The following is an 18427-nucleotide window of genomic DNA, read 5'->3' as shown; positions in this document are numbered from 1 at the left end:
ATGTGCCCTGAGCAGAGGGACTAGAGGGAGGCACACAGTTTAGGGTGAGAATCCCAACAATGTCTATCACTTTTAGCATAATGCCTGGCTGTGGAACTCTATATTTTCTCTCATCTGCTGCAGGAGGAAGCCTCTCTAATAATAATTAAGGAAGGCACTGGTATATATCAGAGTGTCACTAGGAGTCATTTTATTGTTATATTCCTCTGGTAGAACTGTAGTACTTGGTATTATTATAGGTCCTTTTGCTGTCTAACTTCAGGTGCATGGTCATGAAACAGTGTCAGGTATGTTTTCCAATTCATGGTGTGGACCTTAAGTCAAATCAGATATTGGTTGGTTGCTGCATGAATCTCTATGACACTACAGCACTACAATGCCTTGCAAGCCGGACACCTGTGTGAGAATGTGTGTGTGTGTGTGTGTGTGTGTGTGTGTGTGTGTGTGTGTGTGTGTGTGTTAAGTTTAACATGTATTCTACATACTTTAGATTGTTCTGTCATTGTTTGTTTTTATTTGTTTTGTTTTACTCTAGTTGAATGTTTTTCTTAGTTTGTTTTCAAAATGGAGAAAAAAGATGTCATGAAGTGGGGTGGGTGGGCATTTAAGGAGGATCTTGGGTTACAAACCATGATCACCACATATTGTACAAGAAAATATATTTTGAAACGTTACCCATTCCAAAAAAAAAAACAAAAAAAGTAGCCAGTCGGTGGTGGCACATGCCTTTAATCCCAGCACTTGGGAGGCAGAGGCAGGCGGATCTCTTTGAGTTTGAGACCAGCCTGGGCTACCAAGTGAGTCACAGGAAAGGCACAAAACTACACACAGAAACCCTGTCTCGGAAAAAAAAGTTACCCTGATGAACAAGTTTTCAATGATGGAATCTGGTTTGTTTGCAACTTAAATATAGTGATTCACATAATTTAGCCTCTATTTTATTCTTCAAATTTTACAACTTGTAAACTATAAAAAGACTGATTACTGATAAATAACAAGATACAAGGCATATAGCATGTGATGTCTTTCACGTTTATATAAATATACATTAGACTAAAAATAAGAAGAGTCATAAAAGTTGTTCCCAAAAAATTATGTATCAGTTATGACATGTTGATAAAATGTAGAAGAATGGGTCCTCATAAATGTACAGTAGTCACACAATACAGAGGTTTAGCTGAAAGAATATAGGGCAGTTTATCAAAAATGAAGAACTGTGAATGGCTGAGTACAGAAAATGTTTAGGTATGTGTGTCAAATTAGATGCGAAGACAAGTTGTACAGAACCATTTATAGCAGAGAGTTGAACAATGTTTGTAGATTTAACATAAACTTTAAGTAATTGACTTCTTGAATAAGTACTTGATTAACTCAAATCTGACATTAGCCTATAATTAAAAAATGTATTGGTCTGTGTTCTACTCACTACACAGCTCATTATGCAATTAAAAAAGGTAGTAATTCCTTCCTGTCAAAAGTGTATTAATTTTTTAATATGTGCTTTTCTTCATAGAAGCATCATACATGAACTGTAAGCTTGATGAATCCAGGAAACCTAACAAGGGCATAAAAACACATGGAAATGTATGATATCATGTGGTGTTATAACGTTAAAGTTGCACAGTGTTGAAGAGGTGAAGAATACATACACATCTCATTCATCTCTCATTTAATATAGAGAGCACAATAATTTTTTATGAATTCAACTTTCTAATTTAGAGAAATTTGTAAATAATATTAGAATTGAAAGAATAAAGATGGATTTTATCAATAAAAGAAATCAAAACATATAAAATCTTAAATCACTATTTTATCTGTGACAACTGAAACCTGGGTGATAAACAAGATGGAAGACTTCTCTATAATAAGAAAAACATGGACTATGCCGTAAAATTGACTTTTCCTTTAAAATGTCCTTTGTTCCTAACATGATGAAGCACATTTCTATGTGGTTTGAACAAAATAATATGGCACTTAGGGATAAAGATACAACCTAGGAGACCTGCACTGGAAGCCAAAATAGAGAAGACTTCTATGGCCACAGTGATTTTCCCCCTGGTGCTGTGGTAGACAGGGAGGAAGGTGACCCACACACTGAAGAACACCAACATGCTGAAACTGATGAACTTGGCTTCATTGAATGTGTCAGGCAGGTTCCTGGACAGGTAAGCCATAGTGTAGCTCCCAAGTGCCATGGAGCAGAGGTATGCCAGGACAGAATGGAAGGCAAGAGTGGAGCCCTTGTTGCATAGAATAATTATGTGTCCATGTTCAGTGTAAGCATCTGAGTCAATAAAGGGAGGAGAGGTGCTCACCCAAATTCCACAGATCACAAGTTGGATAAGAGTGCAGACAGGAATGATAAGATTAGTAGACCTGGATATCATTATCCACCTTATCAGTCTCCCTGGCAATGTGATCTTGAAAGCCAGAACCACAGTAACAGTTTTGGCCAAGACTGTGGAGTGAGCCACTGTGAATAAAACTGCAAATGTGTATTGCTGCAGGATACAGGTTGCTGTGTTGGGATGGCCAATGAAGAGCAATGGACACAGAAAACAGAAGATCAGAGTGATGAGCAGGATGTAAGAGAGAGCCTGATTGTTGGCCTTGACAATGGGAGTGTGGTGGTACTTCACAAAGATACCAAGAACACCAGCTGTTAGGGCAGAGAAGCCCAGGGCCAAGTAGGTGAGTGCCTTCCCCAAAGGGTCTTCATAAGACAGAAAAGTCACTGCTTTCTGGAGGCAGTCGTCCCGCTCTGTGTTTGCATATTGACTTTCTGGACACCTCACACAATGATCCATATCTACTGAGGAATTAAAGTTATTGTGAGTCTCTGCACAGGTTCTCATTTTATCTCAAGCCACTTCCCAGCACCTGCTCTCTGTCAGTTGCCCACATTTCCTTTTCATGTTTCAGACTCAAGTAAATAAATGTTAAATAGTGATGATTACCAAATGAGATCTAATCAACCATTCCACATCGATACTGACAAGTCTGTCCTTTTCATTGTTATATTTAAATATATTTTCAATTAAGTGATAATTTGTATTTTTATATTGCCATAAACTATTGAATTAAATTACTTAAGCCTAACTTGATCATATCATCACCTCTTTCTGTATTCCCTTGTGTGACGTTTTCATGTGAGTTAAGTAAAAATTACATGCTTTGGTATGTCTTTCTTTTAATGTTTTTCTCAGTCCTAATATCAAAACTTATCTGTTTACATTGAATTTATTGAATTCTTCAAACTGTTCATTCTCTGATAATTCTTGTGGGAATGAGAATTATTAGATTCATAAAAGATGGAAAAAATCCCCTTGTGAATCTGTTTAATCATTCCCAGGGAGAAAATATCTGTTGAACAGATAGACATGAAACTCTGGGCTTAGTCTTAGTTGATCATGGAATAAGTTTTGTAATACTTTATCATTATAATTTATGTTTCATCTTGAATTCAAAAGATACAATGTCAAACTATTTATTACATATTTTCATTAAAATATTTCCATTACATAACTTCAATTAAAATACTTGATATTTTTGCAAAGTGAAATTTGCAGTTTAATTGGTGTTGAAAATTCTAATTAAAAATCTATGGAATTCATCTTTCTGGTAGACTCTGTAGCATCTTTTACTCCATTATCAGCGTTTTATTTGTTTCTTCCAGATGTGCTTCCTGTTGTGCTCACACTCTTGAGGAAATTTGTCTCTGTTATATTCCATGTGTTTATTTCTATTGGTTTCCAACAAATGACGAGTGATACATCTGCACAACCCCATATATTATTTTGTAAATGCACAAGCTACATAAGTCATGATACACATTCAATAAAGATTTAAATATGAATTTTAAAATATAGATACAACTCACTCTATAGGATTTGAGGTTTAGGATTCTTTATTTTGAAATATTAACATTTATGTTGTATTTTCTTCTTTCTTACTTATAATAATTTAAAGTGTCTCCTTAAACTACAAACATGCATTTGATATTGATGTTTTTAGTTTCCTCCAATGAATAAAATTAGCAAGTTCATGAACTTACCATGTATATAGAGTACCTATACTTTGCATTAAGACTTTGATGGTCTGTATAGTCAGTCTCAATATGCATGTTTTAAATTTAGCAAATTAAAGCCACCAAAAATTTCTAGTTTCTATCTTTATAAAGTAAAGACATCTGCGTCTTCAGAAAAAACATTATGTTACTCAAAGTATTCCAATTAATATATGAAAAATTCTCACTAGACATTAATGTTGAGGAATCCTCGTTAACTTCCTCTCCATATTCAACATTGTGTTTGTGTGTGCTTTGAACATTCAGTGTTCTCAATTGTCTCATGCCTATTTTCTTGTCTTTTATATATTCTGACATAAAGTTCCTCTACTTTGTCCACCTATTCCTGGAAAAAAGGGTTCTTCAAATTTAGTGCCCTACCTTGTTAAAAGATCAAGGGTTTGCATTTATGCATGGCTTATTCACAATAGCATCATTCCAGAAGTCATGATAGGCCATTTCAAATAGTTTTCATGAGCCATTGTCCTATAATTTACCTCTTCTAGGTCTAATAATGCTTCCATTAACTTGTTTAAAAACAGAGACAATTGTATACAATGAATCAATGAGTACTTACTACATCCTTTAGCTTATGTTAATCAAATTAACACAGAAGTTATACAAATCTAGATTCAAATTAATGATACATAGCAACTATTGATTTAAAATAATTGTGTTCAATAAAAGATTCTCAAAATAGGTTATTGACATACTTCCCTAGTGGTTATAGTCTGGTCCATGACAAGTTTTAGATTTAATATCTATGTTACGGAAGCACATCCCAATCCACGGACGTTACGGTGCTTGAATTTTTAATACTCATATGGGGATGGAGGAAAAATGGGAAGAAAGATACACTTTAAGGGAACGTTGAATGTTATTTTACTAGAAACCAAAATATGAAGGTAGATAAATGGTTCTGTGGTTCAGGATACTATTACTCTTAAGGAGGTCCTAGTTTCAGTTTCAAGCACCCACAGAAATATCAATGCTCTCTGTGCCTCCATCTCCAGGAGTTCTGCAACCCTCTTCTAACTTTCATATGCACTAAGCATATACATGTGAACATACATCTATGCAGGAAAAAAACACTCACAGATAAAACAAAAGGAAAAAGATTCTAAAACAAAACATATTAAAACATGTCTACAGGTAAATCAAATATGATCTTTCTGATCATAAACCTAGAACCATGACTGAAATTATGCAATGTGTGGCATAAAGGTCCTATCCTTAAATATCTGCCAATCATGAACTAAATATGATTTGAAATGCAAGAAAATTCAGTATTTATAATGTGTGTGTTTGTGTGTGCAAGTGTGTGTGCCTATGCATGTGTGTGCATGTGTGTGTGTGCCTCTGTGTGTGTGTGTGTGTGTGTGTGTGTGTGTGTGTGTGTGTGTGTGTGTGTGTGTGTTAAATGCCATGGTGAAATAAAGCAGACTATTCTGTGACTGGTAAATTTGTTCTCTGAAAGGAACAATGGCTCCAGTGGATCAAATATATGAATCAAGTAAGAGATTCAACAGCCAGAGCACCATTTAAAATGATGATAAAATGAACCACATTATTTTTACTTCTAAGTGACAAAAACAACAGGACTTATCTCTACTTTTCCTTCCCAGAACTTCTCAGCTTAGAAATTGCAGAACACTGAGGAGAGGTGGGAATACCCCAGTTAGACTGACACTTACCTGTCTCATTGGAAATCGCATTGTCTGGACAACGAGTACAATCATAGCAGCAGGCAGCCTTGCTCTCCTGGGGTGATTTCCTGAATCCAGGAACACAGCTCTCACTACACACAGAGTGAGGAAGCTGGGAATTAAATAGTGAAAAGGAAATAATCAGGAGTGTATAGTTTTAAAACAAAAAAAAAAATATTATTTCTCAATATTGGACAATGAGATGGCAAGGTTTTATAATTATTCTTTGCAGATTCTTGTTTTGATGCTTCTAATTTCAATATAGTATATACATGAAGATCAATGTGTTTAAATAATGGCCTAAAGATAATAGAAAACTGAACAATTGTGAAAAATAAGAGTTTTGGCAAAAAAAAGATGTTTGCTAACTGAGTACACGTTTAAATGGGCAACTGTAATGGCATCCTCTTCTTGTTGTATACTTTATGATGGCGGGTGTGAGAGTATCATTGTTTCCCAATGGTCATGGTTATTTCACATTTGTTTACTAGACAGGACTCAGAGTTAGTATATAAACTTCTCTCTGTGACTTTCTTTGAGAGATGATCTACATTAAGGTATTTGAAGTGGGAAGACATATTCAATAATTAGGTATTCCATTTCATTGAATGTAGTTAAGGACAGGAAATAAAACGAAGAAAGTATGAGAAGAGAGTGTTCACATCTGTCTACTTTCTGACTGGAGATACAACATGACTTACTTTCTCAGGTTCCTGCCATGATAGCCTGAATCATTATGAACTGCTCACGCCAAGTGTGAACAATAAATCAATGTTTTTAAGTTATGTCAGCCTATATTTTTTTGGTTGTTTGACAAATTGTCTCTTTTATCATCAGGAAGATATGTAATTAACCCATGTACATGTGCCCTCCATGCTACAGTGCATTGCCAGGTGATAAAAGCAAAATGATCATGTCCTGATAGTTCCTAATCTGGGAGTCAAATTACTACTCATGACAGGTGGTTTCAGGTCAGGAAAGAAAACTTAATAAATAGACACTGTATTTATTATTGGAAAAATGTATCCAAAGATAAAAGTTTGGAAAACAAACAATCACATGCTGTATAAGGCAACAAAAACTTTCTCAAATGTCAGTAGTTTGGGGCATGCAGATGGGCATTCAGTAAGAAACCAACAATCTTACATCCACAAACACATCTCTATTGACATAAGGATCAAAACAATGAGATAAGATCCATCCCACCTCTGCAAATCTTATACCCCACTGTATCATATGGTCAGACAGAAACAGTTCTTGGCCCTGTGGAGCATTTGGAGAAAACGTTCCAACTTTTATCTTTTGTCTGAGACCATCTGGAAAATTCCAGAGGTTGAGAATATCATAGTCTGAATCAAATATCCTTTGTGAATCCAAAACCATAAGTTTTTCAGCACCATTTTTGAAATGGATATTCTTGAGATACGGGTGTACCTAGAAGAAATGCAGAACTTTATGATAAATTTATTCCCAGAAAGGCTAAACAGAATCCAATGAAGGTATAGTTCTCAGTGTCCCAAATCCCTAACATTAATTGCAAGCTATACCAAGCTATCAACATTTTAATGGATGAAGACTAAAGTTGAACATATCAGGTTTCTAGACTATTATTTCAAAAGAAAGAATTCACATATGCTTACACAATAACAAGTAGACAAACAAAAATATTTACTCCATGAATGTTGATTCACACAAATTCCAAAACCTTGAAGTGCTAGCTATATCCAAATATTTAAGCAATCTGCTCAAAGTTTCAGTTTGTAAATTGGGGTGTTCATGTCCAAAATGTAATAAAATGGTCAGTTAGGTATCATAACCATAAATTCAAATTTTAAACTTTAAGGATGTAATAGCATTTGACGTTTTAGGATTTAATTCTCCTATTTCTGCTCTGAAATATGCTTAAAAATAATGGGGTTTCAATTGAGGATAGCAAGATTCTGATGTTAATTGTAACACAAAGTAGATGATGAGATACACACATTTAAATATTCTTATTACCACCCATTAATCGTGAACAATAACACACGTGTCCACAAAGACTTCTAGATGATGAATTTTATACAGTCTCTCAGGTGCTTTTTTGTAAAACCTGCCACTGTATACAATCATGTAGTGTGTTCTTTAGAAACCTCCCTATGTCACAGGGCTATGTATAAAATATACAGAAAGAGAAATTACCTCCCAAGGGTAGGTATTTACCGCCCCATTGCTATGATGGTGGATTTCTACTTGTTTGACAGCCATCTCATGGAGACTGTGAGCCACAGCATATACAGAATTATATACATTGTAACTCTCTTCGCTCATGTCCATTTCCAAAGCATTTCCAGGCAACATTTCCAAAGAAGCATTGGGTAGACAGTTAACCAAACTTTTACAATCAGGTCCAGAAAAAGAGCAATTGAAATATGTGTTCCAAAGAAGAGCAAGGATATGATCTCTCGGATATTTGGAAGGCTTGTATGTCTGGATAAACTTCCTAAAATCAGGAATCTCAGCATGGGGATGTGCAAAAATGAGACTACCATGGAATGGATCAAATATGAAATAAGGAGCATGAGTAGTTACATCCCATTGTGACTTTATGATCCAGACTTTCCAAGCACTTGAATGTATACTTATATATATTATCATAGCATATAAAGATTTAGTGACATCATAAATGATAACCACATTTGCAGATGATTTCAGGATCTGTGGATGCATTGTTCTGGATTTAAAGTCAGAGTACATCCAGTTGAATGGAATCCTTTCTACAAAAGCTATACACACTCTGTTTCTATCCATCTCTCCTCTCAAGTTGGATAGAATCTCAGCTGCATTGTGGTCATCTATGAGAACCACTCCCACCCAGGTCCAGCTAAAATGAACCATCAAAATCACAATGCCATGTGACAGAAATATGTCCCTGGGTGCTGTCTGGTAGAGAGAAGAAAATTGGCCTCTGTCACTTAGGATAGTGTCAAATCGCCCAAAAGTAATCTAAAGAAAATTTCAAATAGGAAACAAGAGTGAAAAGATTGACATAGAATACAGTCTTAAACCTGAGGTGACATTTTGGATTGGTATAGACTAAATTCTGCTCATGGTATTTTAAACTCCCATCCTTTCTCTGGAGACATTTATGAAGAATTCGTCACAAGAAACAGTTTTCTAAACACTGACTATAAGCTCCACCCTCTTACTCTTCTCTCTCGTAAGCAAAGTATATAAGGACATAAACAAATGCCTGATTTATTCTCCAATAGATGAAAGTCACAGCCTCACTTCTTTACATTTGAAAACACCTGAAATGTCTCCAGTTTAATATGAGTTTCTTGTTCCCTCACAGCCATGTACCTCACCTGTGGATATTTGTAAAGATTCAGTAGTCTCCCAATTTGTATGGACGTTTCCCATGATGTTCCTGTAAGTAAAGCAGCAGGCTTGTTCTCCCTTCTACATGTGTAATTGGGGATATTTATTCTCATTCCTATGAGGAAAAGTAAAGTTTCCTGCAGAATATCCAGGTGATTGTTTACGACATTATAGAGCTCAAATCCTAGAGATGTGTTGGGTAAGATATGAGTGTTCCTGTTGATCTCCTCAATGGCAAATATGAAGGCCAAAGAAAACTGGTAGCTCCTCAATTTGAACCTGGAGAGAAAGATTGCCAATACTTATGATGGGGACTCACATCATAACTTTCAGTAAGATGTTGGGCCACATACTGATGATATAGTAAAAATGGCTTATATACTGTCAATATTATATATCTACAAACATTTTTTTTTTTTTTTGGTTTTTTTCGAGACAGGGTTTCTCTGTGTAGCTTTGCGCCTTTCCTGGAGCTCACTTGGTAGCCCAGGCTGGCCTCGAACTCACAGAGATCCGCCTGGCTCTGCCTCCCGAGTGCTGGGATTAAAGGCGTGCGCCACCATCGCCCGGCTCTACAAACATTTTTTGTCATCAGGGTAATGGTTATAGTTTCAATGTCATGGTATATAAGGTTAGTGATGTTTTAATTAAATTTCTGGACTGGAACATTGACCTGGACCGATATACACCTTGGAATCTCTAGGATGGGAAAACACAAACATAATTCTTTGATGCTATAGTGAAATAACCAGGAGAGGGACACTTCCAGCCTTTAAGCTTCAATTGTTCTGTACTATAAAAACTCCAAGGCTCCCACACCACATTCACTCTGTATATAGATGGAGACTGCAGCCTTTCAGTTTTTCTGATTAAAGACCAATGATGCTTATGGGGATGTCTGCCTGTGTCACATACATCAACCCCAAGAAATCTTGGATATGAACCTGACAGGGGTTATAGCTACCCACACCCATGCACATCTCTTTGAACAACCTTCCTCTCTCCCATTGCCATCCCCTCTCCTTTCTAAGAGCCATACAATGAAGAGCAGAATGACTGAGTGAGTTTCCTGTAGTTTAACAGCCTATAGTCATGACTTAAACCCTCTTGGGTAATTTGTGCTACTTGTTTTATTTTCCTCTGTTGCCTGCCTCTTTCTTTATTCTTTCACTATGTTCTTACCTCCCACACAAAATGAATTACACAACAGCTTTAAAAGCCCTGATAATAAATGAAATTATATTACTCTGAAGTTGAGTTCATTTTGAACAGGAAATATGACATGGTTTATTGAACACATGATTTGAGGATGCTCATCAAATGGAAACAACTGTGTAACGTGGCTGCTAACATTGCTAATGGTATGATAAAGTATGCATATGCCATGTGACTTCTACACCATGTTGGTACAAGTGACTACTTTGGACAGTCCAAAATGGTGGCCAATATTATATGTCAGTCCCATTGAGTCCAATGGGATCCCCATATCCATTTAATATATGACAATGGAGGAAATATCTGACCTCTAAGGTGTTTATTTTGTCATTTTTAAATATATTTTCCTCTGATTTTTTTAAATAAATAGGTTATTACATGTATAATTCCTGGCTTCTAAAGAGATCCTAACACGTGTCCCAATCGAGACTCTAAGCATAAATGGCCTTGTGAGAGACAAACTGAAGCCAGGAAAGTGCTATTATGTCAGGCTCTACTGGGTCTCACTGCTAATTCTGACTGGAAAGTCCAAGTTAATTTTCTTCTAATTGAGATAAAATGTCCTTTGCCCCTTATGCTCCTTTGTTCTCTGATACTTTGCTTTTGTTTCCGCCCAAATTAACAACATATTGACTAAAGATCCATCTATTAAGTTTCCCTTTTACAATGAAAAAATAAAAATCTAATCCCAACCAACAATCATCATAAAATTTTGGTTTATTAGAATTTGTCATTTGTATTAATTGTGTATAGACTATCCATATAAAATTATGGTTTGTTGTTCATACCATGTATTTAGTAACAAAATGATTATGAGTAAATGTTCCTGTTAAGTAAATTTTCTGATTTGACCCTCCCTAGATCATTTTGTTGTTAGTAATACTAAACCTAAAAAAATCTTAAATAAAATCAATCTGATCAAGTAGATAAAATAGACAGAAATGACCATGCTTCTGAACACTTCTTTGGAACAATTTACAGGAGGCTTTAAATATAAATTTAATATCTACATTTAAGTTGAAGACATATGAAATCATACAGTTATGGTCAAAATGATATCTACTTGATGTCTATCACAACTCTAATTTTACAATATGTTTCATATCCCTTAAGGTTATCCATTACCTTTAAGATATTATTGTTCCTAAAACAGGATATGTTATTCATATTAGAAATTTTCCATCCTTTATGTACAAATAAGTTAAAACTGTATTTTTAAATTTGATATATATATATATATATATGCATACATGTATTAATGCATATACAGAAATAAATATTTTAATGATTATAAGGATATTTCTCAACATTGAAGCCTCATTAAAACAAATAAATAAATAAATATGTGTTTGAAGATCCAACACAGAGATTTTGTCCTATTAATTAAGTTAGACAACAGCCTCTTTCATTCCTTCAAATGACTAAAATGACCACAGAGGGACATCTTAATAGTTAATACAACTTTAAGAGATAAGTAGGTTCTTGACAATATTTTTAAAAGGGGAAAGGGGAATATTTATGTAGGAAATGATAAATTATCTTCACACAAACTGAGTAAAGAATTTTCAGTGTGACTAACTCTGTGTCATCCCACTCTCATCAGAAATACCTTACTTATTTTCTGTAAGTATCCCTCATGAATTCATGGGTTCTCTATGGAGAACTTGATGACAATGAAACTTGGTGAAACTGAGACCCTAAAGAGAAGAGACAGATTTTACTTAAGGCCTCCCCATTGATAGAATATTCTCACAATACATAGTAGATGAATTTGATAAGCCTCTTATGTCTCGTGGTCTGTTCATTTGGATACATCACATCAAAAGGAGTTATCATTGTGTATTCATTTGGCAAAGGGTGGAGCTGCAATGGCTAATTTTGGTTATCTACATCACTATGTATAATCTGAACCTTAGAGGTAGTGAAACAGTCTTTTAATCCAGTTATTTTAGACACATATTTAATCTGGAACTTTCGGCAGGAAGACGTACCTTTAATGCAGATCATATATGATGGAAGCCTATATAAGGACATGGGAGAAGAAAACTGATTTCTGCCTGCTTGCTATCACCTCACTACCAAGTCCATTCCTTCACTGGCATTACATCTTCTGGATTCCAGAAAATATATCATGATATGTGGCCTTGATATTTCTGAACCTGGGATTTATTTTTATCCTCTACATCATGTATTCAAAGTACTATATGTATATATGAAAATGTGAAAATTTTTAAAAAATCCACTGAGTAGTAATACACACATAATAACTAAACTGACAATAGACATAAAATAAATCTTCATTTGTAGAATAAAAATAAAACAAATCTTTTAAATAGGAAAAAATTCAGAGAATTTGAAAGCTAAAGTATTCATGCTATAATATTTTATTCACAAATTCAAGAAACACACAACACACACACACACACACACACACACACACACACACACACACATTTGAAGAATTAGAAAAGAAAGATGGGTCCTGCTTTCGTATCCATCCTGTAAGCCTATGTCTTTTTATAGGTGAATTAAGTCCATTGATATTAAGGGATATTAATGACCAGTGATTGTTCATCCCTGTAATTTTTTCGTGGTAGTGTGTGTGTACTTCTATTCTTTGGAGTTTACTGCTGTGGCTTTATCTATTACCTGTGTTTTGGGGGGTGTATATGACTTCCTTAGGTTGGAATTTTCCTTCTAGTGCTTTCTGTAGGGCTTCGTTTGTGGATAAGTATTGTTTAAATCTGGCTTTGTCTTGGAATGTCTTGTTCATTCCGTCTATGATGATTGAAAGTTTTGCTGGGTATATTAGTCTGGGCTGACATCCATAGTCTCTTAGTGGCTGCATTACATATGTCCAGGTCCTTCTGGCTAATTGTTGTTCTAGAAACCCCATTCAATGACTGAGGGAACCGGATGCAGAGATCCACGGTCAGGCCCCAGGTGGAGCTCCAGGTGTTCAATTGGTGAGAAAGAGGAGGGTTTGTATGAGTGAAAACTGTTGAGACCAAGGTTGGAAAAAGCACAGGGACAAATATACAAATGAAAGGAAACACATGAACTATGAACCAATAACTGAGGAGCCCCCAACTGGATCAGGCCCTCCGGATAAATAAGACAATTGATTAGCTTGAGCTGCTTGGGAGGCATCCAGACAGTGGGACCGGAATCTGTCCTCAGTGCAAGAACTGGCCGTTGGGAACCTGGGGCCTATACAGGGACACTTGGCTCAGCCTGGGAGGAGAGGATTGGACCTGCCTGGACTGAATCTACCAGGTTGAACTCAATGCTCGGGGGAGTATTTGCCCTGGAGGAGATGGGAATGGGTGGTGGACTGGGGGGAAGGCTGAGGTGGGTTTGGGGGGTGGGAGGGGGGAGAACAAGGGAATCCGTGGCTCATATGTAAAATTAAATTTAATAAATAAATTGTAAAAAATGAAAAAAAGAAGAGAATGTTCTCATCATGAAAAATGGTTAATATTTTGTAGAAATGTGTATCTAGTTATGTAAATATATTGCAATAAATTTAATTTTATACTGAAAAGTTAATTAAAATAAAATTTAAAAATGTATTTTAATTACAAAACCAAATAATAACTAAAATTAAAAATTGATAAGAATATTATTCATAGTGATAGAAAATCTCCATGACTGAATGTAGAGTTTTCTGGAGGCCAGAATTGGAATACTGTTTCATATGTCATTTAATTTCTATTTTAAAAATTTGATGAGCCTCCAAAACAATTTCCCTAATATCTCTGTACATCTTAATGCACACCAACATCAAATAATGATTTCTGTTTACAAACAGACTTTCAAATGCACATGGTTAGATTTCTTGATGATAATCATTATAGTGGGATAAGCTTGTACTTCTAGATAGTTGTAATTACATTTACACATCAATGGTACAGCCAAACATTTTTTAGGCAAGGAGGAAAATGAACAGTTCAGAACAAAGATCCTATACAGCAAAGGCAGCTGACAGGCTGGGTATCAACATGCAGTAGAGTGAAAAGCAACTGTTACCTACAACTTGTATAGGAATCAATTCAAAATAATCACAGTCCTTAGCTTAAAACATGAAACACTGAATGTGATAGGAGAATACACAGCTAATAATTGTCAAGACATTAATGGAGGCAAGAACTTACTGAAGAGAATGCCAGTGATATACAAATTAGCCTTAGATATCAAAAGAAGGAATCGCACAAAATGAATATGGAACGACAAAATAGTATTCTCTACACCAAAGAAAACTGTCATCAGAACACCATATAATGGGAGAAAACACATTCCATATGTTCTTTAGTTCTTGAACTAATGTCAAATATTTTCAGTTAACTGAAAGAGTTTTAAATCAAGGTAACAACACAGCCTCCAACCACCAAACCGGTAGTAACATGAACTAATCTTCTACCAAAGAAAAACTCATACAGCTAGCACCTACTTTACAAAGTTTTTAACAGCACTGATCACCAAGTAAATGTAAAACTAAAATTAAGCATTGATTGTTTCCAGTAATTGGTGTAGAGCAATAACTAAGATACATGAGCAGAAAGAGAAAAAGAACAAAATGTCCACTATGGATTTCTGCATGTTTTTCAATTCACATCATTTCCATTTAAAAATCAAAGGAGATAGAATATGTTAGAAATTCACTTAAAAGGATAATATGAAAGACTGGAAAAATTAACGGGAGGTTAATCCATTAATATTTCAGGGAACTTTAAATGACATGCAGATCACATTATTAATGAAAGTAAATGGAATAGAAGCATTGAAGTACTTATATTTGTAGACTGCAGGAATACATGAAAAAATGAATAGTGAAGTTAAGAACGGAAAGCTTTTGATCAACCTTGAAGTTCATATTTTATGTTCACAAAAAGAAATGTGAACCTATTTGAAAGGAATTGTGAGAAATTTTAGAATAACCACAAAGCAAATCTTTGTCCTGTAATATGAAATACATTTATTGGGAAGAGAGCACCTAATTAGAAACATTGTGAAGTCCAAACTATCAAGGAATGTATTCTCCATGAAACTGAAAACCTTCTGTAAGGCAAAGGACACTGTCAAAAGAACAAAACAGCAGTCTACAGAATGGGAAAAGATCTTAAGCAACTCCATATCTGACAGAGGGCTGATCTCCAAAATATACTAAAATCAGGAAACTAACTATTAAGAAACCAAATAATTCAATTAAAAATGGGGTACAGAACTAAACAGAGGTTCTCAACAGAAGAATCTCAACTGGCGAAGAATCACTTAAAGAAATGTTCAACATCCTTAGCCATGAGGCAAATTCAAATAAAAAGAACACTGGTCATCCATCTTATACATATAAAAATGGCTAAGATCAAAAATTCAAGTGTCAGCTCATTCTGGTGAGAATGTGGAGCTAGAGGAACACTCCTACAATAATGGAGGGAATGAAAACTTGTGCAGCCACTTTGAAAATCAATATATTGGTTTCTCAGGAAGGTAAACATAGTTGTAGATCAAGACCCAGCTATACCACTCCTAGAAAATACACCCAAAAGATGCTCTACCATATCACAATGGTTTTTGTCCAACTGTGTTCATAGCAGCTTTATTTGTAGTAGCCATGAACTAGAAACAACCTTGATGCCTTTTAACTGGTGAGTGTATGAAGAAATTGTGGCACATTAACACAATGAAGTATTTCTAAGTTTTAAAAAAAATAACATCATGAAATTTGGTGGCAAATGGATGGAACCAGAAAAGGTCATCCTGGTAGAGTTAACCCGGACTCAGAAACACAAACATGTATGTTCTCACTTATAAGTGGATATTAGCTATAAATAGAACTACACTACAATTAACAGACCCATAGAAGCTAAGTAACAAGGGGAGATCATCCGATGGGAGAGAGGGTTGCTTGTTTCAGTTTCTGAACACAACAGATCTACTTGTAATTGCATTGTTCAAATGCCATATTGACTTGTCATGTAAGCTTTACCTTTAAGTGAATGTTAAAAAATGATGCTCATAGATGAGTAGAGAGATTCTCTGTTTGGAGTCTCTTAGGGGATATTGTGGTCCACTCATAAAATACATTTAAAAAAATGTACCTGACAAGGAAACTAGCCATCCTGCTCAAATGAATTAATACACATTAATTTGAAAGGATATACTTCCTTGTAATACGTATATATACCTAGTATAAATAGTTTTATATATATATATATATATATATATATATATATATATATATATATATATATATATATATATATATTTAAAATTAGGACTGCATGAAAGTAAAATAAAATTAGAAATTAAGACACAAATATATTAATGTGATGAATATATTCCTGGCCACACATTCCATGTACATTTTGTTACGACTATCAGAATGAAAATACCTGTCTTCATACATTCAAAATGTGAGGAAAACCAAGCGTGAGAGGAAAATACAAAAGAAACCCACATTCCACATAAGGGCACATAGGCACACTCCTGTAAATGGATTTCTGTCACCACATTTGCTATGTCTATTTCAGACTAAACTGTCAATACATACTTATATCTATCAACTTTTCCTCCCTGATCATTTTTCCTGCTCTATATCCCCAGGACTGATGAATTAGCACTGCATCCAGGTGTCATCAAAAAGACAATTGTATCAGCATGACATAAATGTATCTTCTTTCTTAATTGTCCATCTGCTAACTCCTCACCTGTACCTTGTTTGTTTTCCATTTTACAGGGTATTGTTCTAAATTAAACGCATGCCATCTTCCTCCATTTCAGACCTTAATAAGTGGATTCTATGGCTACAGGAATGTCTGCATGGAGTAAAACAAATCCCACATCCCACAAAGACTCCTGCTTAGACATTTCTCTCCAGCAGAGTCCACACAATGCTACTTCCATTATCTGCCATGGCCTCTAAATCAACTGGCATCAAACTAGATACAACCAGCAGAGGTCACCAACAATATCTATGTGTCTTGCAGAACACACCCATACCAGATGTAAATAATTAGAAAAACTGGAATGCAATGGAGAGAATGGTGCAAGATTGACAGAATCTAAAAGATTACTAATCAGAATTATGCACAAAAATTGTATTTCATTTTGAAATCATTTTAACAGAAGAGGTCCCAAAACCAAGTTCTCATATTCTGACTTCCAAAACAGCAGCAGCTAGCAAGGCAGTCCCTGTCACTCTATCCTCATATGAAGACACTGTAGTCACTGCAATGAATAGCATTACATATTCTCAAAGGGAAAAAACTACACTTTAACAACTGCCTAAAACAATGTGTCAACTTTTGAAAATCACTGTCTCTGTGGAGAAAGCCATGAAAATGTCTTACCCATGAACAACAAAAGGCAAGGCAGAGGAGTGTAGAGAGATTCAGAGTAACAACTTTACTAAATGACATGAATTAAAACAAACCCTTCTTTCTTTGAGGGATGAAAAAAGGGAACAGGAGGAAGACACACCTGGAAAAGAGTTCTGTGTATACAGGAGAGGGAATGCCAGGATGGGAAATGAAAGTTAAATTCATGTGAATGCAAACTTAGTTGAGGACAATGAAATTGAATTCTGGAAAGGAATAAATTTTAAAAGCACTTACTGTATTGCCTTTTCATCTTCACATCTAGAATCATATATATCCATGCAGTAATAATTAACAAGTGAAAAAAGTGCAGCAATCGTCACATTCCCATAACTATGTATAGGACTTAGTGACTTTAAATCGCACTGAAAAGCATCAAAGGAATTAAGAGTAACAAGAGTCTGCAGGAGCAAGAAAAGAAAAATCCAAGAGAACATCATAAAATACAAGTGTCTACCACAGTGTAACACGGATTCCAATGTGTTCAGCAGCTACTTATACAGCTCAAGTATTTGTGAGTGCAAGAGTTTGTACTAGTTTTGGTGACTGACATCATCACTCTAATCACAGATATTTTTGACAAGCCTCTTCTACACTCCATGGAGAATTGTGGACAATTTTCTTCCCTGAGACTTCCCATCAGAGACACTGCACTCAGGATAAAAACAAGTTTCAAAACTCATTTGGGATCTTCTTTATCCACA

The 18427-nt window shown here is 35.2% G+C and overlaps 1 protein-coding gene across 1 annotated transcript; it reads right to left on the bottom strand.

Annotated features, from left to right (window-relative positions):
- Positions 1-1880: 1880 nt before the first annotated feature.
- Positions 1881-12183, bottom strand: LOC143270425 (vomeronasal type-2 receptor 116-like). Its single transcript, XM_076560351.1, has 6 exons — positions 12101-12183; positions 9120-9411; positions 7954-8757; positions 6979-7206; positions 5761-5884; positions 1881-2809 (listed from the first exon to the last, which is right to left on the bottom strand). Exons 1-6 carry the CDS (start codon positions 12181-12183, stop codon positions 1881-1883), a joined length of 2460 nt encoding a protein of 819 aa, XP_076416466.1.
- Between the last annotated feature and the right edge of the window lie 6244 nt (positions 12184-18427).

The sequence above is a fragment of the Peromyscus maniculatus genome, chromosome 23 (genome assembly GCF_049852395.1).
Source record: "Peromyscus maniculatus bairdii isolate BWxNUB_F1_BW_parent chromosome 23, HU_Pman_BW_mat_3.1, whole genome shotgun sequence".
Taxonomy (NCBI): domain Eukaryota; kingdom Metazoa; phylum Chordata; class Mammalia; order Rodentia; family Cricetidae; genus Peromyscus; species Peromyscus maniculatus.
This window is presented reverse-complemented; position numbering and strand designations above follow the sequence as displayed.

Coding starts and splice junctions, on each gene's coding strand:
- LOC143270425 (XM_076560351.1), bottom strand. CDS start 12,183: ATGATAACTCCTTTTGATGTGATGTATCCAAATGAACAGACCACGAGA. Junction 9,412..12,100: donor AAATTCATCTACTATGTATT/GTGAGAATATTC, acceptor CTTTCTCTCCAG/GTTCAAATTGAGGAGCTACC. Junction 5,885..6,978: donor GGGGTATAAGATTTGCAGAG/GTGGGATGGATC, acceptor TTTAATTCCCAG/CTTCCTCACTCTGTGTGTAG.